Source organism: Populus euphratica, unplaced genomic scaffold (genome assembly GCF_000495115.2).
Source record: "Populus euphratica unplaced genomic scaffold, PopEup_1.0 scaffold50.1, whole genome shotgun sequence".
In the NCBI taxonomy this organism is placed as follows: Eukaryota; Viridiplantae; Streptophyta; class Magnoliopsida; order Malpighiales; family Salicaceae; genus Populus; species Populus euphratica.
The window spans coordinates 525600-552036 of record NW_011499870.1 but is presented as its reverse complement, the minus strand read 5'-3'; the positions used below and the strand labels follow the sequence as shown (position 1 = coordinate 552036).

At 32.6% G+C, this 26437-nt stretch overlaps 4 protein-coding genes and 1 non-coding gene across 5 annotated transcripts; 1 reads left to right on the top strand and 4 right to left on the bottom strand.

The window, feature by feature from the left end:
• Positions 1 to 27: 27 nt before the first annotated feature.
• On the bottom strand, positions 28 to 1393 carry LOC105127049 (probable carboxylesterase 6). The gene has a single exon (XM_011028150.1). The coding sequence runs from the start codon at positions 1094 to 1096 to the stop codon at positions 164 to 166; it is 933 nt and encodes a 310-aa protein (XP_011026452.1). The 5' UTR covers positions 1097 to 1393; the 3' UTR covers positions 28 to 163.
• Positions 1394 to 1452: 59 nt separating this feature from the next.
• On the bottom strand, positions 1453 to 1525 carry TRNAR-CCU (transfer RNA arginine (anticodon CCU)). Its single transcript has one exon. It is a non-coding gene; the product is annotated as a tRNA-Arg (tRNA).
• Positions 1526 to 2115: 590 nt separating this feature from the next.
• Positions 2116 to 4462, bottom strand: LOC105127047 (SPX domain-containing protein 1-like). Its single transcript, XM_011028149.1, has 3 exons — positions 3986 to 4462; positions 3198 to 3324; positions 2116 to 2770 (listed from the first exon to the last, which is right to left on the bottom strand). Exons 1-3 carry the CDS (start codon positions 4265 to 4267, stop codon positions 2328 to 2330), a joined length of 852 nt encoding a protein of 283 aa, XP_011026451.1. The 5' UTR covers positions 4268 to 4462; the 3' UTR covers positions 2116 to 2327.
• A 1571-nt stretch (positions 4463 to 6033) lies between these two features.
• On the top strand, positions 6034 to 12185 carry LOC105127046 (RNA-dependent RNA polymerase 6-like). The gene is made up of 3 exons (XM_011028148.1): positions 6034 to 6264; positions 7544 to 10328; positions 11099 to 12185. Exons 2-3 carry the CDS (start codon positions 7602 to 7604, stop codon positions 11972 to 11974), a joined length of 3603 nt encoding a protein of 1200 aa, XP_011026450.1. The 5' UTR covers positions 6034 to 6264; positions 7544 to 7601; the 3' UTR covers positions 11975 to 12185.
• A 2817-nt stretch (positions 12186 to 15002) lies between these two features.
• On the bottom strand, positions 15003 to 16246 carry LOC105127045 (ethylene-responsive transcription factor SHINE 2-like). Its single transcript, XM_011028147.1, has 2 exons — positions 16051 to 16246; positions 15003 to 15852 (listed from the first exon to the last, which is right to left on the bottom strand). Exons 1-2 carry the CDS (start codon positions 16128 to 16130, stop codon positions 15393 to 15395), a joined length of 540 nt encoding a protein of 179 aa, XP_011026449.1. The 5' UTR covers positions 16131 to 16246; the 3' UTR covers positions 15003 to 15392.
• Between the last annotated feature and the right edge of the window lie 10191 nt (positions 16247 to 26437).

The following is a 26437-nucleotide window of genomic DNA, read 5'->3' as shown; positions in this document are numbered from 1 at the left end:
ATAAACCATTTGTGGATATGCACTTCATTGAGAATATTTATTTCAATCTTTATTTATTATAATATCAGAGCTAGAGATCATTCCTACTAACATTTTATCAATTTCTATGATTTAGCAAACTGGAAGCAGGCACCTGTGATCTATATGAAAGACTCCTGAGATGCTAATGGATCTTCATAAACTCACTCATCTGTTGTTGAAGAATGAGAGTTGCCTCAGATTGGGGATAAAACACATGAAAGACATGATTTTGCCCCTCAGCTTCTACCAGTGTCACTTCTTTCACCCCTTTCTTTGCCAGAAACTGTGCATACATCACTCCCCTTTCATTCAAGAAATCCAAGCCAGCCACATAAACCGCCACTGCTGGAAAAGCACTCCATTCAGCTGCAGATACATCTTGCATCTCGAAGTTACATCCAAAGTAATCTCGGTTAGACCCTTCTGGTATACTTAGACCCCAGAACATGTCATTCATCGCCGCGTCCCCTGGTGCCCCTTCAGACATCTCTTTCTTAGTCCTTTTCTCACTTCCAAAATAAGGATGAATCAACATCAATCCTTTGATTTCAACCTGATAGGTTTTACTCCTTACTGCCCTGATAGCAACCTGGTGTGTAATGTTCCCTCCAGCACTGTCTCCAGATAGAAACACTCGAGACAGATCAGCCTGCTTAAGCCAAGGTTCAGAACTCACGTTGTTACTTAGCCATTCAAGTGAGCGGAAACAATCATCGTAAGCAATCGGAAGGCGATTCTCCGGTGCCAAACGATAGTCAACGGAAAGGACAACGGACTGGGATGCGACGGAGAAGTCTCCAAGGAAGTGATGGAATCCAAGCCAGGTGGTTGAGCAAATACAAAAGCCACCACCATGAAAATAAACCACAACTGGAAGCTGACTGACAGACCCTTGAGTATCAGGAACAAACAACCTCGCGGTTATTGGCTTCGATGAGTCAATCACCACATCCTTGAACTTGAATCCATCGGAATATGATTCCGCTGAGTCAGGGACTGTTTCTGAGGCAAACCGTTTTACAGAGCCATCAGAAAAGACTTGGAGGTATCCAGGTGCTTCTGCAACAATGGACATTTTTGTTAAAGATGGATGTATTCAAGGAGATCAAGGCCTTGAAGTTTCACAGAAAGCAATGGAGACTGAGTGCAGGGATATAAGGGATCATACGGTTCTGCTGAGATATAAGTAAAGGTGATGGGCAGGTTCAGAGTCAGAAGAGGAACAGGATGGTCATTTAGAGGGCATTAGGGAATCAATATTATTATTATATAAGCGGAATTAGCATGGAAATTTCATTCAAGAAATAAAGAAGAAGATGGAGTCTCTGTTAGGTTGATCACATAAAAATGTGCAATTAATTAGTCAACCTAGCCTTCTCAGGTGCAGCAATAACCAAATTCATTAAAAATAACAAAAACTATAGATTTCATCGCGCCAGATAGGGGTCGAACCTATGACCTTCTGCTTAGGAAACAGACGCTCTATCCACTGAGCTACAGGCGCTTGTTGGTGCCATCGCTATGCAGTAAATATATTTTGTACGTTTGTCAACTCATACCGCTTTTCAAAAATATTAAAATAATATAATCTTATTTTTAATATTACCCGCCCAAAACTATTAAAAAACACTTAAAAATAATACTAATTCCATGTTTTTTTTGGCACTTTACAAAAAAATAAGTTAAATCACATTACCAAATACCCCGTGATGGCAATATGGATATTTTTAAACAGAACTTAAAATTCAACACAAATATATACAGGTGTATGTGTTGCACAGCATTGGTATATATAATATTTATTATTTTATTATTTAATATATGCATACATGCATGCATACTACTCTTTTATTTTATACCGTATAATAAATAATATTAAGTTAATAAATAATTGAATAAATATCAAGCTATCTGAATATATAAATATAATTGAAACAGAGCCATGAATATTCATTTATTAATAAAAGCAAAAACCATCTTCCCAGAAATATAAAATAAAAATTGAGTGTAGCCCAAGTATTAGTACAGGATAGACACATTTTGAGGTACATAAGTTGATAAAAATGATGTGAAATTAATTGGTTAGCAGCGAGATAAAGTCACAACCAAATTTTTATTCCACAAAAAAACAAATAGCAGGGCATCCTTCTAATATTTAAGAATTTACAGGAATAAAATGAAGAGTCACTAAGCTATGATTTAAGCACACCAATGTCACGGTATCAGAATCCATGTGTATAATATAAGACGATGAGAAATTAACAAGTTAGCTTTTCTGATTTTCTCGAAAAACAGTATGAAGAAGTCTATTTGGCTGCTTGTTCCAAGACATTAACTTTCTTCCAATCCCCCTCCTGTGTATTAACTTGCAAAGGGGGCAATGAATACACGCTTACAGTTGAGCTTCCACTCCGAATATCCTTCAAGACGCGAAGTGCTGACAGTGTTAGCTTCACGTACATGCTTTCCATATACTCTATCTCTGGGAGTTCGCTGGGAACTCTGAGCGACCTCTCTGAACTCTCAGTTGAAGTTTCGGTATCAAGGCCGCTTGTCTCATCAGTTATTTGAGGAGAGACTGATGGTTCTTTTCTAGAGAAAATATGATCCAGCATCGTCTCACACGCCTTAATAAGCTTGTTAAGTACATGAGTTGTGTAGAATGGCTGTTGCATAATCCTTTGGATGAAGGGCATGCGGACCAGAGCTCCAGTTCTCTTATCATATTTCTTCAGTATCTTCACTAGTCCTGCAAACAGAACGCAAAGATTCAGAAGAATAATTTCAAGTTGTTGAATGAGAAAAACCTCCATTCCAAGCACTTCTTCGACTTAGGCCTGGTTTAGGATAAGTAGCTGCCTCAGTGGCAGGTTTCTTTGTTGCCCTTTTTTTCCTCCCACTAAACAGGTGACCCTCATGCACGCAATACCAGAGACTTATCTCTATACAAGTCTAATCAATTCCCATCAAGTGGCACGACTGAGCTCATGTCAACTTAATATGCATTCCTATTTGCCATAGTCTCTCGATTTGTATGCCATTCACCATAACATTGACAATGTCACCTAAAGGCTAGTTGCTCACAAGGATATAAATCATATTCAATGAACTGTCCATCACGCTTAATCCACAAAGATCACAGGACTTCACCAACCACAGAAAAGGGAGACAAATACCTGTATAGTTAAGGGCACTGTAATTCTCCAACAACACCATCTCTCCATGAAAATCCACTATCTCCCTCCCTACTTTCATCAGCTCTTCATTTGAATCCTTCACCTTTTCTGCTCTATCTTGTAGCTCCTGCATTGCAACCACAGCCCAAAAATCACATTTCAATTAAAATACATGTCAACTCAACCACATTCTCCCAAATCCCATCACTTTATAAAAAGAAATGCACTTCAAGTCTATAAATTTCACTCTTTTTTTCATGTTCATGTCGACCAATCACTTGAATTCTACATCAACAATTAAACACACTAATTCCTATCTTCTAAAAATGCAATTCAAACCCAAAAAGTTTATTCAATACACTCGATATCACTCGCATGCAAATGAGCCCTGAATCCAGATTACCCCCCTCTCGCATTCATGTGGGACCCACTTGAAAAGGAGGGAGCATGATCCATGAGATAACCTGCTTTCTTTCTTTTCTTCTCTTCTTCTTCTTCTTCTTCTTTTTTTTCCATATAATCACTAGCAATTTCATAAAAACCGTAAGAAAAAATATGTTTTCTACCCAAAACCCAATCACTGAAGACATATTAATATTGAAAAAAATAAATAAAAAATAAAATATGTTTTCTACCCAAAACCCAATCACTGAAGACATATTAATATTGAAAAAAAAAAATTAACATGTAATATCAATTAAAAAAAGGTCAAGACCAAACAAACAAACATGAACTACAAAAATAAAATCTAAATCGAAATTAAAATTCAAATAAGCAAAAAAATATACCTTCCATTTGATAACATAATCCTCTTCTTTCTCGACAATAAAAGAATTGAACTTCTCCATCTCATCTTCCAAAACCCTAACAAAATCAATTACCTCCTTCTCCACCTCACCACTTTCCATTTGATCATCATCCAATCTAGGCCGTTTATTCAGTGGCTTATCACCCTCCTTGGGATAAATTAACTTCAATTGTTTCTTCAGATCTTTATAAGATAAGAACTTATCTCTCCAATCTGGCAACGTTTCCTCCATTAAATTACTTAAACTCTTCCAGAACTTCATTGTTTTCCTCACCGCACCAGATCACTGCCACTGGAGAAGACAATCGTTAAATGAATGGTGATGGCAACTATTTATTTAACTTTTCTGATTATAAGAGATAATTTTGAGAGAGAGAGAGCGAAGAGGAACGAGAAAAGAGAGGCGGCTGGCTGTTTGTCAGTTAGAGAGAGAGAATGCGGGGCGTAAAGCAGAATAGAATATTCGTAGGAACTCGAATATCCTCTTTGTGCTCGTCTCCTCAGAGAGTGAGAGGACATAATCTTTTCTGATGACTACAAATTGATCCCTAAACTATAAATTATATTTTCATAATGCCATCAAAGTTTCAATATTAACCGATTTTAGTCTTGAATTAGTAGGTTTTAATCAGTGCTGTCCTTATCAGAAAAATTAACAGAATTTATTTGTATAGCAGGAAGCAAAAACAAATTAAATTAAATTATATGCATACAATGATCTTTCTCATTTTTCGGATAAGTTGGTTTTATCAAATTTAAATAAATTATTTTATTTGATATGATTTGATAAGTTTTTTCTTTTTTTATTCAAAAAAATAGTATATAATATCAAATTATTTTTTTTCTTCTCACATAAATATAAAATTTATAACAAAAACTATTTATGAATCCCAACTTTGTGTGAGAAAAAGGAAAATAATTCTTGAAATACTAAATAATTAACAGGGTAAACATCAAATTTCAAATTAAATTATATGTTTGCTATAATTTTTTATTTAGATTGTGCACGTGTATAATAATGTGTTGTTTTATTTGGTGATTTTCACAAGTACATTTTGGAAGTTGAATAGTTTGGTTTTGTGTCAATGGGATTAATACTTATATTTTAAAAGTATTTTTGAAAAAAAATTAAAAATTTTTACTATTTTATTTTAAATTAATATTTTTTTAGTGTTATATTTTGTAATATTAAAAATAATTTTTAAAAAATAAAAAATATTATTTTAATATATTTTTAAATAAAAAAACATTTAAAAAACAATTATTAAATTTTGATAATATATATTGTAAATAATTAGTGGCATGCCACGTGCCTTTGTTTGTAACTGCATGCCCAGCCAAAACTTTTTTATGCGAATATGACAGTTATATAAAAAACATCTTAACATAATAAAATAAAAAATATCAATGAAATTATAATAATATACAAAATAAACTATAATTTAAATAATAGTTATAGCACACTCAAGTCTCAAGTTATTGGTTGATAATATTTTGTATTATTAATTATTTATGTTATTAAAAAAAATTTAATGATACCAATAATATTATAATTCAAGCTTTAATATACCTATAAAATTTTTATATTTATTTATTTTTCTTTTTTTTTCCTCACATACATCCTATTAACTCTTTTTGAATGACATTATTCTAATAGTTATAATTATTTTTTAAAGTATTTTTTATTTAAAAATATATTAAAATAATATTTTTTTATATTTTTAAAATTTTATTTTTGAATTCAATGTATTAAAATTATTTAAAAATACTAAAAATATATTAATTTAAAATAAAAAATAAAAAATAAATTAAATTTTTTTAAAATGTAAAAATAAATAAGAACTTAAATGTAGAATACATTTTTTAATTAATGCTTTTTCAGTAATTTATTTAAACTGTATTACTTTACTAATATTTTTTTTTTAAAAAAAACATGTTAATAAGCAAAAATAGCAACCCCAGGCGGGGAAAAGAGAAAGTGACCTCAGCTAAAGAAAAATGGTCTCTTTTTCTCGGAACAACTTTTTCAAGGAGGTAAGCACAAGTCCAAAGTTACTTCACATGCAGGCTGATGACCAAGACAGCTTCACAAGCAAGCTGATGACCAAGACAGCTTCCCGTACAAGCTATTAACCAAGACACATGCTATATATATATCACCTTTGTTCTCCTTGTTTAGCAAACTCACTGAAAACACATGAAGATTGTCTCAATTCTAGCTTGATCAGGATCGTAACTTTAAAAGAGATAAACAGAAAGGTTAGTACTTTTATTTTGATGATACATTATTGTGTGATTCATTTTGATTTAGATTGTGCATGTGTATAATAACGTGTCCTGGGTTTTGCAATGGGGGAACGGGTTCTGTTTCATGAAAAGGGGTGATGGGGTTTGATAAAATGGTTTTTTTTCGTCATCTTAATAGTATATGATGCATTGGTTTAGATTGTTCACGTGTTAGCAAGTGTGTCCTGGGTTTCGCTATGGAAAGATGGGTTCTTTTTAATGAATGGGTTGATGGGGTTTGTTGAAATCCTGTCTGGTTGCTGAGAAGGTGTAAAGAGAACGGAACTAAGGTGTTTTTATTTTATTTTATTAAAGCTGCAAACTTTCGCAAATGGATTGTTTCTATTTGGTAAACTTGTTACAAGCATGGGAAAGTGCCCTTTTTTTCAGTTTAATAATATATGATCATGTTTTTCACTGGTTTAGATTGTTTATATGATAATTAGTTTGTCCCGGGTGTTGCATTGGAAAAATGTTGTTCTTATATGAAATGGGTTGATGGGGTTTGTTGAAATTCTGTTCGGGAACTAATAAGTGTTAAGAGAATTGGAATTTGGGTTTTTTTTATAAAAAATATAAGTCAAGGCCCCAAACTTCTCAATTGAGTTGTTTCTATTTGTAAACTTGTTAAAAGTATTTTGCTTAGCGGGAAAGAGCTTTTGCTTTGTTATTTTGATGTATACGATATTTGACACGTTTGATTTATTTTGATTATGTGTTAACTAGTGTGTCCTGGGTTTTGCTGTGGACCAATGGGGCTTCTTGTGGAGCACATTACCATGGCTCATTTGAAATTCTGTTTGTTACTGAGAAAGTGGAAGGAAAATTGAAACAGGCACGGTTTTAGATTAAAGCCCCATGTTTTCAAATGAGTTGTGTCTTTTTGGTGATTTTCACAAGTATTTGAGACCATGTCTATGTGGGAAGTTGAATACTTTGGTTTTGTGTTAATGGGGTTAAATCAAAATTCTGTTACATTTGAAATATGCAGTCAAAGAATGAGATTTTGATAGTCTGTGTTGTAAATGATTAGTGGCATGCCATATGCCTTTGTTGGTAAATACATATTTAAGATTCTTTCTAGAAAAAAATTCCAGTCTTGAGCTTTATATTTCGTTTGTTGTTGGCACTTGTTGTGAATTTGTTATTTCATTCGTTTATTTGAGAGAATGCGTCGGGTTGATGTTCAATGTGTTGCAAGAAAGTATAAGCTTTAATATCTCTTTTCTGTTTGTCATGTTTTCTTTAACAGGTTCTAGGTGGAAGATTTTGCTATAATCTTTAGCAGCAGGTGAATCTTTAACAATAGAATGGAGGCAGAAGGAAGTGCGAAGGAAACAGTGGTAACCCAAGTTAGTGTTGGTGGGTTTGGCATTCATGTCACTGCAAAAGATCTTTCGGAATACTTGGACAGAGCTATTGGACTTGTTTGGCGGTGTAGATTGAAGACTTCGTGGACTCCTCCTGAGTCCTATCCCAACTTCGAGATCACTGACATCACAAAGATCGAAAGGACAGAAGATTATAGGAGAGTGGTGCCCCATGCATTTGTGCATTTTGCCTTACCTCAATCAGCGACTTGGGCTATGAATGCTTCAGAGCGCTGCGAGCTCTTCTTGAATGACAAAGCATTGAAGGTTAGCTTGGGGCCTAAAAATCCTTTCACCTTGAATCAGCAGAGGAGGACAACAACTCCCTTTAAGCTATCTGATGTGGGCTTTGAGATAGGGAGCTTGGTTAGTCATGACGAGTTCTTTGTTGGTTGGAGAGGACCTCCCTCTGGTGTTGATTTTCTAGTAGATCCTTTTGATGGAACATGCAGGTTTTGTTTCTCTAGAAATACTGCTTTCTCCCTCAAAAGTACATCTGAACATGCTGTTATAAAATGTGCTTTTAAAGTGGAGTTCCTAGTGAGAGACATTAATGAGATCATACAGTACACTGAAACATCATGTCTAGTTCTTTTGTTGCAGCTGGCTTCTGCACCTTGGGTCTGGTATAGAACTGCTGATGATGATATTGAAGCATGGGTTCCTTTTGATTTGTTGGATGATGATGATCCTTGGATCCGGACCACAGATTTTACAGGGAGTGGGGCTATTGGTCGGTGCCATTCTTATAGAGTGTCAATCCCTCCTCGTCATGGTTCAAAGTTGAGAAAGGCTGTGAAATATCTCAAGGAACGGAGGGTTGAGGTCCTTCAAGAGGAAAACCACAGACGACGGATCAGGATTTTGGACGAACCGGACTTTGGAATGCCCATGTCAGATCCATTCTTTTGTATTCATCACAAGGAGGGAATAGCTTTTGATGTATTGTTTTTAGTGAATGCTGTCATGCATAAAGGCATATTCAATCAGCATCAATTATCAAATGACTTCTTTGACTTGTTGAGAAATCAACATACTGAAGTCAATGTGTCTGCACTGAAACACATCTGTACTTACAGACGCCCTGTGTTCAACGCTTATAAGAGGCTTAAAGCTGTCCAAGAATGGTTGCTGAAGAACCCAAACCTTTTTAAAAATCCAAAACAGTTGGGCGACATTGTAGAGATTAGAAGGCTGGTCATCACTCCAACTAAAGCCTACTGCCTTCCACCTGAAGTCGAACTCTCCAATAGGGTTTTGAGGAAATACAAGGATGTTGCTGATCGATTTCTCAGAGTTACCTTCATGGATGAGGGCTTGCAGAGAATGAATTCAAATGTTCTAAACTATTATGTTGCTCCTATTGTCAGAGACATCACATCTAACTCCTTCCATCAGAAAACAAGAATCTTCAAACGAGTGAGGAGCATTCTGACTGAAGGGTTTTATTTATGTGGTCGGAGATACTCCTTTTTGGCCTTCTCAGCCAATCAACTGAGGGACCAATCTGCTTGGTTTTTTGCTGAAGAAAGAAATGTAAGTGTGCTGGATATTAAAAGCTGGATGGGGAAGTTCACCAATAGGAACATTGCAAAGTGTGCGGCAAGAATGGGTCAGTGTTTCTCCTCCACTTATGCGACTATAGAAGTTCCACCAGAGGAGGTTAATTTTGATCTTCCTGATATTGAAAGGAATGGCTATGTTTTCTCTGATGGCATTGGCATTATCACTCCAGATCTTGCCAGGGAAGTTGCAGAGAAACTCAAGTTAGATATTGATCCCCCCTGCGCTTACCAAATCAGATATGCTGGTTGCAAAGGAGTGGTGGCTTGTTGGCCGGGGAAAGGTGACGGTGTCCACTTGTCTTTGAGGCCGAGCATGAACAAGTTCCAATCAAACCATACGACTTTGGAAATCTGTTCTTGGACTAGGTTTCAACCTGGTTTCCTAAACAGGCAGATAATTACACTGCTCTCAACTCTCAATGTTCCTGATGCAGTATTCTGGAAGATGCAGGAAACCATGGTCTCCAAACTAAACCAAATGTTTGTTAACTCGGATGTTGCATTTGATGTCCTCACTGCATCATGTGCTGACCAAGGGAATGTTGCTGCTATAATGTTGAGTGCAGGTTTCAAGCCTCAGAAGGAACCTCATTTACGAGGAATGCTAACTTGTGTAAGGGCAGCACAGCTTTGGGGCCTTAGAGAAAAGGCTCGAATTTTTGTTCCCTCAGGAAGATGGTTGATGGGCTGCTTGGACGAGCTAGGGATGCTTGAACAAGGCCAGTGCTTTATTCAAGTGTCAAATTCATCTCTGGAAAAATGTTTTATCAAGCATGGCGCAAAGTTTAGTGAGGCCAAGAAAAATCTTCAAGTTGTCAAAGGGACTGTGGTAATAGCTAAGAATCCCTGTCTTCATCCTGGAGATGTAAGGGTTTTGGAAGCGGTTGATGTCCCAGGACTTCACCACTTGTATGATTGCCTTGTCTTCCCACAGAAAGGTGAGAGGCCCCACACAAATGAAGCTTCTGGAAGTGATCTTGATGGGGATCTCTACTTTGTCACTTGGGATGAAAACCTAATTCCTCCCAGTAAGAGGAGCTGGATACCCATGCAGTATGACGCTGCAGAAGCTAAACTTCTTGCTCGTCCTGTCAATCATCAGGTATCTATGTGCTTTATTCAAATATTACCTCTGAAGTTTGTGGAATATTGTAGTGCTTGTAATGTTATCTGCAAATATATTTTTCACTCCTGTTACCTTGAGAGAGTTTCTTCATCTCCTTTACGCTGTAAATTGGGTAGCTCATACATGTCCCTAATCTTAAGCATAATACCCATGTGAAGAACCTTCATGCCAGTTTTAACTTTCATAAACATACTGGGAGGATTTTTTGTATTTTTGTCTCTTTTAATCCAGGATATATGATAGCAGTTCTCAAGTTCAGTATCATCGAACTTTCTGAGCTGCAAGTCTTGTATCTGCACCTTCTCTAAACCATTTGCATGCATCAGACATCAGGGGCAACTAGTTCATGCAATGTTAGGAGTTTGAGCATTATAGGAGTGCAGGTTCTGATTTTAATAGAAACCTTTCTGTGTAAAAATGCTGAAGGATGCCAGTTTCCAAACTCCTTTTCCCTGGGTTCCACCTGAAGGAAGGTTATAACCGGGTATTAGCCTTTTTCTTATAAAAACAAGAAAAACTTTGCTGCATCATTCTAATTGTACTATGTTGCTGAACTGGAAGAACAGATATGAGGGAAAATCATGCTTGGCAGAAACTGATATTTTGTATCATGTATACATTTCTGAATACCGCTGAGGATTCGGATTGGGGGTCATTTAATTATTTTGTGGTTGGGGGATAAACCGTGTAGAATGCCATGCATGCCACTGAGTAAATTACTAATGTTTTGTATTTTTGTCATACAGGATATTATAGAATTCTTTGCAAAAAACATGGTGAACGAGAATTTAGGGGCAATATGCAATGCACACGTGGTTCATGCTGATTTGAGTGAGCATGGTGCTATGGATGAGAAGTGCCTAACGCTGGCAGAGTTAGCCGCTACAGCTGTCGATTTTCCCAAGACTGGGAAAGTTGTTACGATGCCTTCGTATTTGAAACCGAAGGTGTACCCAGATTTTATGGGGAAAGAGGAATACCAGTCCTACAAATCAGAGAAAATTTTGGGAAGGCTATATCGCCAGATAAAAGATGCTTATGATGAAGATGTAGCTGCATCTTCTGAGCTTAATCCCGTGCCTGGTGATATCCCTTATGATTCTGATCTTGAAGTGGTGGGAGCTAGTGATTATATCAATGATGCCTGGGATCAGAAGTGCTCATATGATGGGCAGTTGAATGGCCTTCTTTCTCAGTATAAAGTGAAGAGGGAAGAAGAGCTTGTAACAGGGCACATATGGTCTATGCCAAAGTACAGCAGCCGGAAGCAAGGAGAGCTGAAAGATAGGCTTAAACATTCTTACAATTCTTTAAAGAAAGAATTCAGGCAAATCTTTGAGAAAATGGATTTAGAGTTTGAGCAACTTGAGGATGGTGAAAAGAACAAGCTTTATGAGCAGAAGGCGTCAGCTTGGTACCAGGTTGCCTACCATCCTCATTGGGTGAAGAAGTCTCTGGAGTTACAAGATCCAGATGGTGCTGGTACTTCAGTGATGCTGAGCTTTGGTTGGATTGCAGCTGATTACCTTGCTCGGATCAAGATTCGGCATAGGGAAACGGGAAATGTTGACTCTGCTAAGCCTGTCAACTCACTGGCCAAGTATCTTGCTGACAGAATTTGACCAGCATCTGAAAGTGTTACCTAGTTATGTATTGTGGCCGTGATACTTTTTGGCTGCAATGCCACTCTGCTATAATATTGTAAATACTAGTAACTGTCGTGTTTTTATTATATAAGATGCTGGATTTTGAACTGGTATCATCACTGTTGCTAATAGTGTTCTCATGTTGCAATGACAGTCCTTTGGAATGATCTAGTGGTTTTATTTCCTACGATCAGGTCAGAAAGCTTGGAAGTCATTTTTTCTTGTTCTAGACATGAATATTTGCACCAGACACAAGTAGATATATCCTAGCAGTTGAGGTTCGGAATAACGTAAATAAGGAAACCCTACCTATGCAAGATTGAATGCAGTGCTGCTTGGACAACATCATTTAGTACAGTCAGCTAGGAAGCACTAGCTAGGCAAGTCATACTGGGAATGCTGTTCCACACATTGGCTCAATTCTACCTTCCACATCAAATTCTTCCTTCGCCCAGCTGAGAGGACTTTCTCTCTTCCTAAACTGGAAATACACGCTTTTATTTATTGAGGCTTTCAAGATCTTAGTACCCACCCCCCTTGCGTAACCCCCTTACCCTAGCGGTTGTATATCTGTTTACTTTTTGTGAAGCAGGTTTGAGTTATAATGATTTCAATTTCTTTTGTTATTATCATGTAATGGGGGGGGGATCCATCCTCTATAGTGTTGCCTGAGTCTCAATGGGCCTACTTATGATGTTGATTCGGTGCACAGCCTGGAGCTGCAGGACTGAACTGCAACCACACACTTTCATGTTTCTGGTTTCAATGGAACTTTTATTATTATTATTATTATTATTATTGAAACTTGGTTTTTCACAAGTTCATATAGCATATGATGTGGATTGCTATTGTTCAGGATTTATAATTTTTTAGTAGCCTGGTTAAGTTTTCCAGTTAGTTCTTTTATTCTGCTGCAGGAACCCAGAAACAGTTCTATCATACTTGCACGAAATTAAATTAGGATCTATCAGTTCTTTTTTAGAGATGGTTGGCTCTGTATGGTAGTTGGCTGCTCTACTCTATCCTGATATACAGAGCAAGAAGAGAGGATTGGTCAAATTGTCAACGTGTAGTGAAGCTTTTCTCAGTTCTGTTCAGTCCCGAATCAGGAATGAGAGAGTGTGCACTTGATGCCGAATTGCTTGCAAATTTTTTCTTGTCACGGTGAAATATTATCCCGTTGTTGGATATCCAAATTAGCATGAATATCTAGATTTATATAAAAGCAAGAAATATTATTTTTAAGATTTTTGATGTAGATTATAATGACATCAATAACATTACATAACTATATTAAAAAAAAATCATAAAAAGTATAGTATTTATAAAATATAATTATAATTATAATTTCAATTTTATTCTTAATAATTTTCTATATTCATACATGCTAACTAAGATTAAAAGTAATTTAATGGAGTAATAAAAATAGGATATTAATGTTATATTTTTTATGATATGTTAAAAATTCAATACTCAATAATATAATTCACAACTATAAAATTACTGCATATTATTTTTATTCATTTTATTATAAACAATTATTTTAAAAATATTTTAATCAAATATACTATTTTTTACTCAACAACAATTTTAATTATAAATTCAACCATACATATATTTTAATCTAACAAGTCACATTTAAAAGAATTTTTGTAAAATTTATTTTTCTAATCACTATAAAACTAAATATTCATTTAGAATATCAAATTATTATAGACCAAATATTCATTTAGAATATCAAATTATTATTATAGACTACAAAAGCAAATGTTAAATGAAGTATAAAGTATTTATCACTGACATATTTTTTTTTTTAGATTAACGTGGGTGTCCAAGTTAGTTTGCGCACACCACGACTAATCTTACAGACCCTAAAATTAACGATCATATAAGTCTCCAGTAGTCATCATATAAGCAACCAAGAACTCAAATTTGAGACTAATCATATAAGCAACTAAGAACTCAAATCTGAGACACAAAAAAAACAAACTTCTAAATTTCAAGTTTTTATCATTTGACTATCATCTAGATGGTTACATGGTTCAATAGATTTTTATAAGTATTTTTATTAAATTATTTTTTGAGGTAAATATTTTTCATGTTACAATTTTATTTTTATTTTTTAGGGGAAGCTTTTTATCCCAAACATGCTAATTTTTATTTTTCATGTTACAATTTTATTTTTATTTTTATTTTTTAGGGGAAGTTTTCTATCCCAAACATGCTAATTTTTACGAGGCAGAATTAATTTTCCAAAACTTATTTTGCCGACAGGCATCTCTTCCGGTAGATGTCTACATCGATCCTAGGAAATTTCAAGCTTCATCTTTATTCTTGGAAAAGTAATATAAATTAATATTTTGTAGAAAAACACACATATATGATACATTATTATCACAATGGCGATGGTGCACTTTCATTAATTAATTGTATGAAAAATGCTTTAATGATGTAAAGTGGCATCAGGCTTTCTGTGCCAGACACCAAATTAATTAATGTTTTGTTTCAAAACGAGCTTGTATATGTAATTTTTTTATTATTTTTAATTCCATCGCATTAAAACTATAAAAAATAACTAAAAAACACAAATTTTATGTTTAATGGAAATGACTAAAAGAATATTAATTTAATGTAATCTCTTTGTACTTGTTTCACAAACCTGTTTTTTTTTTTTTTAATGAAAAAAATGCGTGCCAATCTTACCTGGCTTATCATAAGCCAAGTACTCTTATCTTTTGTACTAACCATAGGGGGTTAATTCTTGAGTCTTTTCTAACAATCAATACAAATGAAAATACAGCAACGTATTCTTCTACAACTTCATTCTCACATGTATTCAAGTACTTGTATTTTTATGATTAAATTCGCACACCTATAAACAGGCAGGTAGGTATGCATGCCCCATGTCACGCTCATCTAATGAATACTCGAGCCACTCTTCAGAAAAAGTATATAATATATGTACCTTTTCCACGACTGCTGCTGCAAATGCACAAAATCACGATGAACACCATGTGAATTCACCATGTTATTGGCTGATCATTCTCCTTGCAAATCAGGCAAACTGGTTTTATAAACACTCCACAAGTTATATCTAGGCTTGTGGCACCTAATCAACACAACTTGCATTGAGAAATTGTGTAAGGGTTCAAAGCAAGTGATTATTGGTTTGTACAATATTTCCAGTCACCAATCACAAGAACAAATAAGTTCCTTAAACCATGGAGATTATGAGGTGGGATTCTGTGATTGGCAACTATACATGGAGGAATTGGACAAGGGATTGGAGAAGGGATTCTTATACTAGCTAGCTACCATGGAGGACATGTATGCATGGACAAGGTTCAAGAAGGTTTAATGTCTAAACCCCACAAGAAATAGAGGTAAATTAATGTCAATTCCGATTAAGCAGTTCTTCTATCATTTGCATAGCAATTCTATCCTCTTCCTCCGTACCATTTTCCGGCTCAATCTCAACCGTCGACGATGACTCTGTCTTCTTGTTGTAATTTCCAAGCTCCACCTTCATGACCCAATTTGAACTTGAACGAGAACCAGCTTTCTTCTGCCACACACCAATATGAGAGTTATCATTATCAAGCCTCAGGCAAGTGAGTGAAGGAGAAGGGTCTTTGCCGCAACACTTTCTTAGCTTTGAGTTGAGAAGCTCAGCCAGTGCCTTGGCAGGCAAGGGGGAGTTGTCATCTTTGCCAAGATTTGTGTCTTGATCAAGGTGAGTACTTGTCGGGAAATTGGTCTTGGCACTCTGTCCATTCATCAATATAGCTGCTTGATCATACGCTCTTGCTGCTGCCTCAGCTGTCTCAAATGTCCCCAGCCACACCCTCCTCTTCCTGTACACAAAATAAACAAGAAACATTGAATTAATACCCCAAGCTAGCCCATATCACACCCTTCTCTCTACATTAAAGAGAAATGCCCATATCATAATGTGGCTAGCTTGCTAGCTAGCTAGGTTAGAGGTCTTTATACTTCCCAAGGAGGTAGATGATCTTATTAATGAAGTGAGTGGGTGAGGGGGGGAGACTTACAGTAATGGGTGGCGAATTTCAGACACCCAAGAGCCCCACTGGCGTTGCCTGACGCCTCTGAATTTCTTTGATTGTACCATGTTTAGGGAGAGGCAATCTAGAAAAATATTGCAGAGATCATAATGATAATGGTAAGTACGAGAGTGATCGGAGAGAAGCGAATGTGTTGTGGTGAAGGGTAAATATGAAAAGTGGACCTTGCACTTAATATGTAGACAAATTTATGTGAATTGTCGGTGAATTGGATGGGAAAAGTCTAAAGCCGCAATAAAGATTTCACCTACACATGAATTGGTGTTATGGAAAAGCTTTGGCTACTTTCATACCAACTGGAATAAATGATATCATATACTCATTGATTTGCCCAGCTGAGCAACATCTAACATGATCTGCCAATGAAATCAAGAGGAGTTTGAGAAGAATCCCGATAAGTATGGCTTAGCTGATTAGGTTTTAAGTTTGATCTTTAGAGATATTAGTTCGAGTTTCATAAATCTCAAGGTCACTGAAAACTTATATGATTGTTAATTTTATAATTTGTAAAATTAGTTGAGATACACACAAGCTAGGCTGAGCAACATCTAACATGATCTGCCAATGAAATCAAGAGGAGTTTGAGAAGAATCCCGATAAGTATGGCTTAGCTGATTAGGTTTTAAGTTTGATCTTTAGATATATTAGTTCGAGTTTCATAAATTTCAAGATCACTGAAAACTTACATGATTGTTAATTTTATAATTTGTAGAATTAGTTGAGATACATACAAGCTAGCCTGAACATCTATATTAATAAAAAAAAAAAAAAGTAACCAAGAAGCTTACATAAATGTCAACACCAAAGTACACATGCGTGCAAACATTGCGCATGCTACGTGCTGCTGGAGAAAATAATTTCAAGGGTTGAGTTTTTCATGGCTGCACTGAAAACTTACATGATTGTTAATTTTATAATTTGTAGAATTAGTTGAGATACATACAAGCTAGCCTGAACATCTATATTAATATGTAAGCCTCCAGTGGCCATCATATGAGTAATCAAGGACTCGAACCTGAGACCACAGAGGGAGCAAACCCCTTAGTCCCAAGTCTTTACCACTTGACCACTACCTAGATGGTTGGCTGTATATTTTTATTTGAGAGTGTGGTTGCAGTTACTTTTTAAATTATTTTTCATTTAGAAATGTATTAAAATAATATTTTTTTTATTTTTTAAAGATTATTTTTTATATTAGCACCTCAAAATGATCTAAAAATATCAAAAAAAATATTAATTTGAAGTAAAGAAAAAAATAAAAAAAATTCAAATTTTTTCAAAAGAGCTTTTGAAACAAAAAAAAAATTCAACACTACAATTTTCAAATATGCATGCTTTAATATAGGCTTTGATTATGAGCTTGGTTGTTGTTATAAAATCAATTTCTTTTTTCAAAACATAAGATTCTTGTATACTTAAGTTAATAAATATAAGAGAAGAAATAATATGCAAAGAAACATAAGGAAATAATATGTAGAGAAACATAAGGAGTATATGTTGTTTGATGAGTTGGTGTCTAGCCATGTTTTATTTAGCAATAACAAGTATTTATAAATCTTAATCACTTCAGCTTATCTCGTAAAACATGAAGAGTGGTGTTACCTACACCTCACGGTGCATAGAATTGTGAGTGCCTCGCAGTGAGTGAAGCAATATGATATAGAGTGACCTCGTGGCGAATGGAGAAAAAATAAATATCATTGATGGTAAGGCTGATACTTGTCATAACCTATTTTGAATCCCTAAAAATTTTTTTAATTTTCAAAAAAATTTTAGTCAAAAAAATTTGTTTTTAGTTTGTAAACAAGCAATTTAAGGTCTTGTTGAAGAAAATTGGAAGAAATAGTTGAAATCAGTCAAAATTGCACAAATTAAATATCCAATTAAACCAATTAAGGGCTCAATTGAGAAGAAAAAATAGGATTGGGGTAAAATTGACTAATTTTGCAAGACAACAACCAAAATAAAAGAGATGGAAAATTTTGGGCACTAGTTAATTCAATCAAGGACTTAATTGAAAAGAAAATTGATTTTTAAGGTCATTTTAACTAAGATTGTATAAATTGAAGAGTTAAGATCAAAAATATAAAAACGTCAATATTGAGGAACTCATTTGAGTTTAGTTAGGGGTGAGATTGAAAGATAAATTGATTTTTAAGGTCAATTTGAACAAAATTAAATAAATTGAAAACCAATACCTAGGTGTAATATATAATGACTGATTTAAGTTCAATCAAGGTTGAATTGAAAAAAAAAATATGAGGTCGAATTGAAAAAAAAAATTATGATTAAGTGAATTGGAACAATTAGAAGTACAAGGAGCAAAATGAACATTGAAAAGAAAAAAAGATTAAATGAAACAAAGCTTTTTGGATAAAATAGCATAGTTTCGTGCAATGAGCAATAAAAAAAAAATTATTGATCTTGAAATATATTTTTTTAAACCATTTGAGGTTTTAACAAAAAAATATATCTTCGTATAATTTTAATCCAAACTAATAAGATAAATTTATATATTTTTTATTTAAATTAATAATACCTGAAACTTAATTTTAGATACCATTAAATGCTTATACATTCTTTCAACCAAAACTGGCAGCATTTCAATAAAAAAGTTGGTCATGGTGTCGAACCTTCATGGCATATATGTTTATAGAAACTTTTACTATAGACCCATTTACTTTTATTTTTTTTTACATTTTATTATGGATTGTAAAATTTTCATTTGATCCTCAAACTTTTTATTCATACAATCGAGCTCTTTTAAGCCCAAATTGAAGCCCAATTACATATTTTTCAGGGGGCGAGGGTTGAATTAAAATATAGGAGACTAAAGTGAAAAATATGGATAATATAGGATTTGAAATTTATTTTCAAGTTTTATTTTCACCCCCCATCTTTTTTAGATATTCGGTGATCAGCCCTTATAATTTTAAAAATATATATTTTGATATTAAACTTTTTTTTTAGTTTTTTTAGGTGGAAGAGAGAGAAGAGATCGTTGAAATTCAACTTAAAGAAAGAAAATTATTGTTGAAAAAGATTTAGGTTTTCAAAATAGTCTAATATTATGTCAAAATATTCCATATGATGATGGAGTTAAGATTAAGTATGGTTTTTTACTTTGAAAATACCTAAAAGACATATATGAACTTAGAAAGCTTTTTAGTTTTGTAACAATCTCAAATTATAATGTTGTGAAATCTTAAACATTTCTTTACTAATTTTAAGTATTGAATAGTATGTTTAAGATTGTGGGATTTCTTTTTAAAAAAATTCAGTAGAGTATCCTTTGTTTTTTTTATGTTACCAAGTTATTAATTTATGATTTTTCGCCCAAAGATTTTACAAGTTCTAGGGTAGTTTCGGGTTTCGGGGTGGTTTTTTTGTTTTGTTTTTGGAGGCCATGAATTGATTTAACAATGTTTCTAGGGTTTTTTTTTTGTGTGTTTGGGTAAAAAAAGGTTTCTGAGTTAAAAAAAGTCTTGTTTTTAATCAAAATGAATAGTCAACATATTATAATCAGGTTTTTAATTATTATTTTTTGCTGAAAAGAATTTTAGAATTAATAGACAATACGTTGTTTTTTTATATAATCCAATAAACTTATTAAAAACAACAAGGTAAATAACTCATATTGTGATATTAAATATTTTGTCTTACATTATGACTCATATTGTGATATTAAATATTTTATCTTACATCCGTCACTTAATTTTTTTAAGTTTTTTTTTTTGTTATTATTAACAACTTTTTTTTATTTACATAAATTATTATCAATTCATTTGATTAGATACTTGCATGAGCATTTTGATTTATGATTTATTTTTTTTTAGAAAATAGCATGCATACTCAAGGTATTTTTTAAAAGAAAAATTTATGATCTGTGGTGGCATGCGAGTCATATATCTAGTGTGTGTGTGTAAAAGTCAACATAACTTCTAAAATAATCCATATTTGTATCTAGTTGTTTTTACTTTGTTTCAAAAAAAATTGGATATTAAAAAAAAAAAACTAAAGCATATGGAAAATTTTTGTAGCTTGTTTTATAAAATATTGTAGATTGCTATAATATTTTTTAATATTTAATTTTGACAATTAACATTGATAAATAGCTAGAATACATTAGTTTTTTTTTCTTTTTTAGTAGTTTTGTGTTACTTGACATGTGTTTCAACAAGTTCTGGTCTTAGATCGGCTGAGTCTAAGGTTGACTTGTCAGGCCAAGCTGAGTTTTAAAATTTTAGCTTGAACACGATATTTTTTTTTTAATTTTTTTAATATTAAAATGGTTAAGAATTCAGTTTTATAACTTCAATTTTTTTATAAAGCAAGACTAGTTATTAATACATTTGTTCGAGATTAAGTTCTTTTAAAAATGTATTTAAAAAATAATTTTTTTAATTATAATTTCAAAATTTAAATTAAAAATTAATAGATCATGGAAATAATCTCAAAACAAATCTCTTATGTAATCTTACTTTGTTTTAGTGCATGTTTGATGTTATAGTAAATATTATTTTTTAAAGTAGTTTTTATTTTAAAATATTTTAAAATAATATATTTTAAAAAAATTTAAAATTAATTCTTGATAACATTACATCAAAACAATTTTTTTAAATTAATTCTTGATAACATTACATCAAAAAAATTTTAATATTTTAAAATAATATATTTTAAAAAAATTTAAAATTAATTCTTGATAACATTACATCAAAACAATTTTTTTAAAAAAAGAAAAATAATTTCAAGAAGAAAAAATCAAAATACTTGAAAACCTCATTTCTGCCGTAAAAACAAACATGCACTTATTGATCGACAAGGACATGAATAGTGCGGCATGACTTTGGCTCATGAGAGTTGAAACAAATCAAAATCCAATAGTACTTCATACAGCCACGGCAAGGAATGAATTGATGAAGCAGCAGCTTGTTTAATTATTTCAGTTGGAAGTTGATAGATAGGTAATTGATTTTAAACAATCAGTTAATATTATTTTTTAAAATATTTTTTATTTTAAAATATATTAAAATAATATTTTTGATATTTTAAAAAAATTAAAAATATTAAAGAAATATTAATTTAAAACAAAGAAAAAATAAAAAATTCCAAACCTTTTTTTAAAATATTTTTAGAGCACAATAACAAACAAAAATAGGTATATGAATTAATTCGTGGAAGAGGACCAAGCCCTACTCTTGGCCCTGTACTGAGCAGGGTGTCTTTATGCATAATAGGAACACCTGAAGTGGTTGAAACTTTTTGGTTGGTGCGGATGCTGTCAACATTATGGTTAAGCATTTTCATAGAGAAACTAATGTCGACTATGGTGATTGTTCTTTGCTTCTTTTTGGCAAATGCTGTAACCATTAATGATCTCTCATCTCTTCTGAATTTCATTACTGATTCTGGTGACCAATTGAATATTATTTTTTTTCCAAATATTATTTAAAAAAAAACCCATTAAAATTACGTTCGTTAGCATCCAAGAACAGAAAAAATAGATATAAAACGGACATAAATGTATTTGGTTTAAAAAACTATATATATATTAATAAAAAAATATCTATTTATTTATAAGACTCTTATTATATTTTAAATAATAACTAAAGAGCTGGTGAAGCCTAAATATAACTAAAAAATATCACTAAATTTCTTTCCCCTGAATAATAAGTTAAACATTAGCCGGCGCCGCCGTCATCTCATGTTCCTCCATCCTCCTCCTCCATGACAGGGAAAACATATCTTTGTATACAGATCTCATCACTTTTTAAAGCTTTTAGTAAATAAATTTTCATTATTATAGAGCACTACAACAACTCTTCAAGCTAATAGAAAGATTTGATCACTTTATTGGCAGATTACCCTTCGCTTCTTGTACAAGTTTTATCAACTCAACTTTTGATGCTTGTGCTAGCGACTCGCTTCAAGTCATGATGGTCACCGGAAAAAAATAGTTACCGTAGAATCCTTTGAGCGATGGAGGGTCCAGGAGCTCACAACAGCTTGCACAAAACAAGCTTGACCTCAATATTTTGCTCAAAGTCTACAGCTGAAGTTTGAAATTTCCAAAATGTGCCAGCGACGGCTTCAAACGTGGAGAAAACTTAGCCAATTGAATTCTGTCTCTTCAGAATTATACTAATGGTTACGGATTAAAATATTATTTATTTAAAAATATATTAAAAAAATATTATTTATTTTAAAAAAATTATCTTTAAGATAAATTTTAGAAAACTAATAAAACAATTAAAATTTTAAAAAATATAATTTTAAACACGTTTTCAAATGCACTATAATCGTTATACATAACCAACAAGCACATTCTTCCGGCTACAGACTCCTTGCAATATCAGCTTCTACTCAGACAAACAGCATGATTTCTAGATTTTCAAAAAATAAATAAATTGTAGTCTGCTAGATAGATTAGTGATTTTTTTTCTTCATAAAAGTAATTTTAGTAAATATTGACAAGTTTACCAAAATTTTCGAGTTTAAACATGAGTTATTTGCTATTTGATATCTTTTATGATATGACATTCAAGATTTGAAGCTCTTTCTAGGAGAAATAGTGATTTAATTGGAGAAAAGTGGAGCAGAAGTGAAAGAAAATGGTTGTTACGGCTTGTTTGTTTGGTGAAAAATGATTTTTTAGATTATTTTATATTTATTTTTTGTAAATTAATCAAAATAGTTTAATTTACTTTTAAAATAGTTTACACATTTTTTGTAAAGCGGAGAGAAGGTGGGGGTGGAAAAAAGAGAATGAGTAATGTGATAAAAGTTAATCTTAATGTTTTAATATATATGAAAACATTATGATTATTTTGTTAATTTTTAAAATTTACTTTAACCTAGAATAAATTTTGAAAAATCAATTGCAAAGTAAAAAAAACAAAAAAAGAAAAATCAAACGGTAATTTCTTCTTGATTTAAACATGACTATCTTATCTATTTTAATGATTTGGAAGAGAATAAAAAGCTTGTTATTTCCAAAAGGAAGGTAACAATAGTAATTTAATATGGTGATGATTTTTTCACTATTAATAAACTCTTTCTAGTAGTTTATTCCATTATAAAAAACAATTAAGAGTTTTTTGTTTCATATAAAATATTTCTGAGATTTTTTTTTTGTTAATGCAAAACAAATATTAAAAAATAAGTTAATAAAAAATATTTTTCATTTAATTCCTGAATGGTGTAAATTTGAAGAAAAATATTTTAATCTTATAAAAAATTATTATCTTTGACATTATTAACTTATAATATTTGCCAACACCTTTCATCCACCACCACTATAATAGCTTTTTTATTATTAATATAATTAATATTTTATAATTATTTTATCATAATATATCATTATTATAATTATCATAATCACCACCGTCAAACCAACATCAACCACTATTTTATTATTAATATAATTATCATTTTATCACTATCATTATAACTACTATTGTTTTATATTTAACAATATTGTTTTCATCATTGTTATCACTTAACTATCATTTTATTTATATTGTTACTATCACAATAATCATCTTATGCCTATCATTATCATCAACAATATTATTAAAATTTTAAAAACTATAACTATAATCATTATTAACACTATCAAGAACATGGGTATGATGATTTTAGATTTTAAGTGCTTTAAATGGGGTTGAATTGGACTTTGTGCATGCCAACAGATAGAGTGTCTTGAGTTCACTTCTAGTTTGAGTAGATGATTGCCGATAAGAACATGGGTCTGATGATTTCTAATGGTGTAAGAAACAGGTGATATTGAATCTCTCTTTGAGTTATTAAAAACTCATATTTTTTTATGGTATGTTTGAGACTGATTCATGATGCACTGGAAACATTCTCCTGAAGAACTTGACCGTCCTTGCTATGCTACTTTTCACTACTTTGGAGCCTGTCTCTGAGTTCGTTCAATCACCTAGGCCGCTCTACTTGCAACATTTTAATTATCTGAATCAAAACGTCAAAGGGCGACCGGTAGCTTTTCGAAAATCTAGATCAGTTTTCAGTTCTGTAATTTTAGTTCTGGAAAAGAGTGCTGAAGGACATCTAGAGTCAGGCTTCAGGTTTCATTTCAGGTTTCCTAAATGTAAAACCTTTATATCATCTGCAAGTGTTATCCTCTCAGGATGTTTGCTTAGACTTTTTCCTGCATAGCCAATTCGTAAAGGATTGTTGATGAACTCGATTCTCACAGGATTTTAGATTTGTAACATGAACTTGCTGATCTATTATGCCTAAAATCTTTTTGCACTAACCCCCCCTATCATTATGCTTTGTTTCCTAACAATTTGGAGACTAAAGGGTTTTGGAAGTTTGGCATCAAACGATGTCTAGCAAACAGTCAAAAGATCAGTATCTTGCCTGTCATCAGAGGTATTCCTTCTCTCTTTCGTGGTAAAACCACCTCTCTCTTTTTTTCTGAGAATTTTTAAATGACTTCGTTGTGTGTGATTCTTGTTTATGTATTGCTGTTGTAAAATTAGGAAGAGATTATTGTTGGTTCAAAACTCCATGCGACAGTTGATCTCATTACCAGAAAATCAGCGAAAATCAACAAAATTACCGATATAATGTTTTCATCTGTAAAAATTATCGACGAACATAATTCTGTCTCTAATTCTGACGGTATATACCAACAAACAATACTCGTTGGCGATATGGTCTGTATATACCGACAGATACATTCCATAGGTATATACCAACCGTATCACCAATAGATTATATAGTTTTTTTGACAAGTTGCAAAGGTGTGATGATGTGAATTTTTTTCAAACAAGTTTATCGATGGAACGACGAGGGATTCAAACCAGGATTTCCATACAGTGATGCAATCGCCAACGGAATCACCGATAGGTACATCGACAAAACATATCTATCGGTGATTCCATCAATAAAAGCTAAAATATACCCCCTCTACCGATACTCCCTTCCTCTATTTCTCCTTCTTCTTCCCCTTCTTCTTTCCCATCTCACCTCTCCCCTCTCAAATTGCAGCCAACCACCCATACCAACTCTCCACCTCTTCTCAACACAAGTACTCATATATTTTTATGCGTGGTCACAACATCTGTTCTTGTGGATTTTATTATTTTTTGTAAGTAAATCTATCCTTTTTAGTTTTAACATTTAAATGTGATTTTTTTTTTAAGTATATGTATGTTGCTAATATATGTACTTATTTGATTGTTATTTGTCAAAGAAACTTGTAGTATGAATGTATAATTTTATAGTTGTTATAGTTTGTTTTAGATTTTGTCAAATTATATTTGTTTGTAAATTGTTAAAACTTTGTTTCAATTACACTGAACTAGATGTGTTATAATGAAATAAATAATAGCTTGTTTAATGGGTCCATTTTAATTTTTATTAATTCTATTGCGAAGTTGTGACTTCCGTAAATTTATATATGTATAAATTTATATAGATGTTGATAGTTGATAATTGATAATTGATAATAAATATTTAACATAAGTGTTTTTTTAATTTGTTGGATAATGTCAGGGCAAACCAATATTTTTGTTATTTTATTTACGTAACATAGTTAATTAATATATGTTGTCATCATAATTTTATGGAGGTTCGATAGAAGTCATAGATGATCGTTCATGGATGTATCGAGACTCACCCTAAGGATTGCGGAGGATGGATTATTATAATGGAGTTCAAGGTTTTATTATGTTCGCAACATCTATTTCAAGAAATTTTCCTACTAGCAGTATTAGGTGTCCATGTAGGAAAAGTAAAAATAAAAAGTTTCTGCATCAAGATGTTATAACAATGCATCTTCTAACCAAAAAGTTCATGAAGGATTAATTGTATTGGTATACACATGTAGAACTATTTGTTCCTAATGAGAGCATAGTAGAAAAAATGGTTGGATCAACTTCTAGTGCTAGCAACATGCATAAAGTTGGAAATGACAATAGTAATCCTTACAGGAATATGATTAGGGATGCAATGGGAATGAGTGAAGGTAATGTCAGTGAATGTTCAATCGTAAAAGAAGAACCTAATGCAAATGCAACAAGGTTTTTTGATCTGTTGAAAGATTCTGATGAACCATTATGGGATGGCTACACGAACAATGATAAATTAGCAGCCATAGCATAGGTGTTCACCATCAAGTCAGATCATAGATTGAGTGGGGCTGGTTATGACAAGATTATCAAATGGGCAAGAAGCATTTTACCTGAAGGGAAGAGGCTAAAAAATAGCTTCTATGCTACCAATTCCATAATTAAACTCATCAATTTAGGATACTAGAAAATTAACATGTGCCCTAATTTTTGCATGTTATACTACTTTGAAAATGCTAAACTGATCGAGT

Bases quoted from the DNA above. Each gene is read 5' to 3' on its own strand.
- LOC105127049 (XM_011028150.1), bottom strand. From the start codon at position 1,096: ATGTCCATTGTTGCAGAAGCACCTGGATACCTCCAAGTCTTTTCTGAT.
- LOC105127047 (XM_011028149.1), bottom strand. From the start codon at position 4,267: ATGAAGTTCTGGAAGAGTTTAAGTAATTTAATGGAGGAAACGTTGCCA. The intron at 3,325-3,985 runs GTATATTTTTTT...GTTGCAATGCAG, and splicing joins ATTATGTTATCAAATGGAAG to GAGCTACAAGATAGAGCAGA. The intron at 2,771-3,197 runs GTATTTGTCTCC...TTCTGTTTGCAG, and splicing joins CAGTGCCCTTAACTATACAG to GACTAGTGAAGATACTGAAG.
- LOC105127046 (XM_011028148.1), top strand. From the start codon at position 7,602: ATGGAGGCAGAAGGAAGTGCGAAGGAAACAGTGGTAACCCAAGTTAGT. The intron at 10,329-11,098 runs GTATCTATGTGC...TTTGTCATACAG, and splicing joins CTCGTCCTGTCAATCATCAG to GATATTATAGAATTCTTTGC.
- LOC105127045 (XM_011028147.1), bottom strand. From the start codon at position 16,130: ATGGTACAATCAAAGAAATTCAGAGGCGTCAGGCAACGCCAGTGGGGC. The intron at 15,853-16,050 runs GTAAGTCTCCCC...TTTTGTGTACAG, and splicing joins GAAATTCGCCACCCATTACT to GAAGAGGAGGGTGTGGCTGG.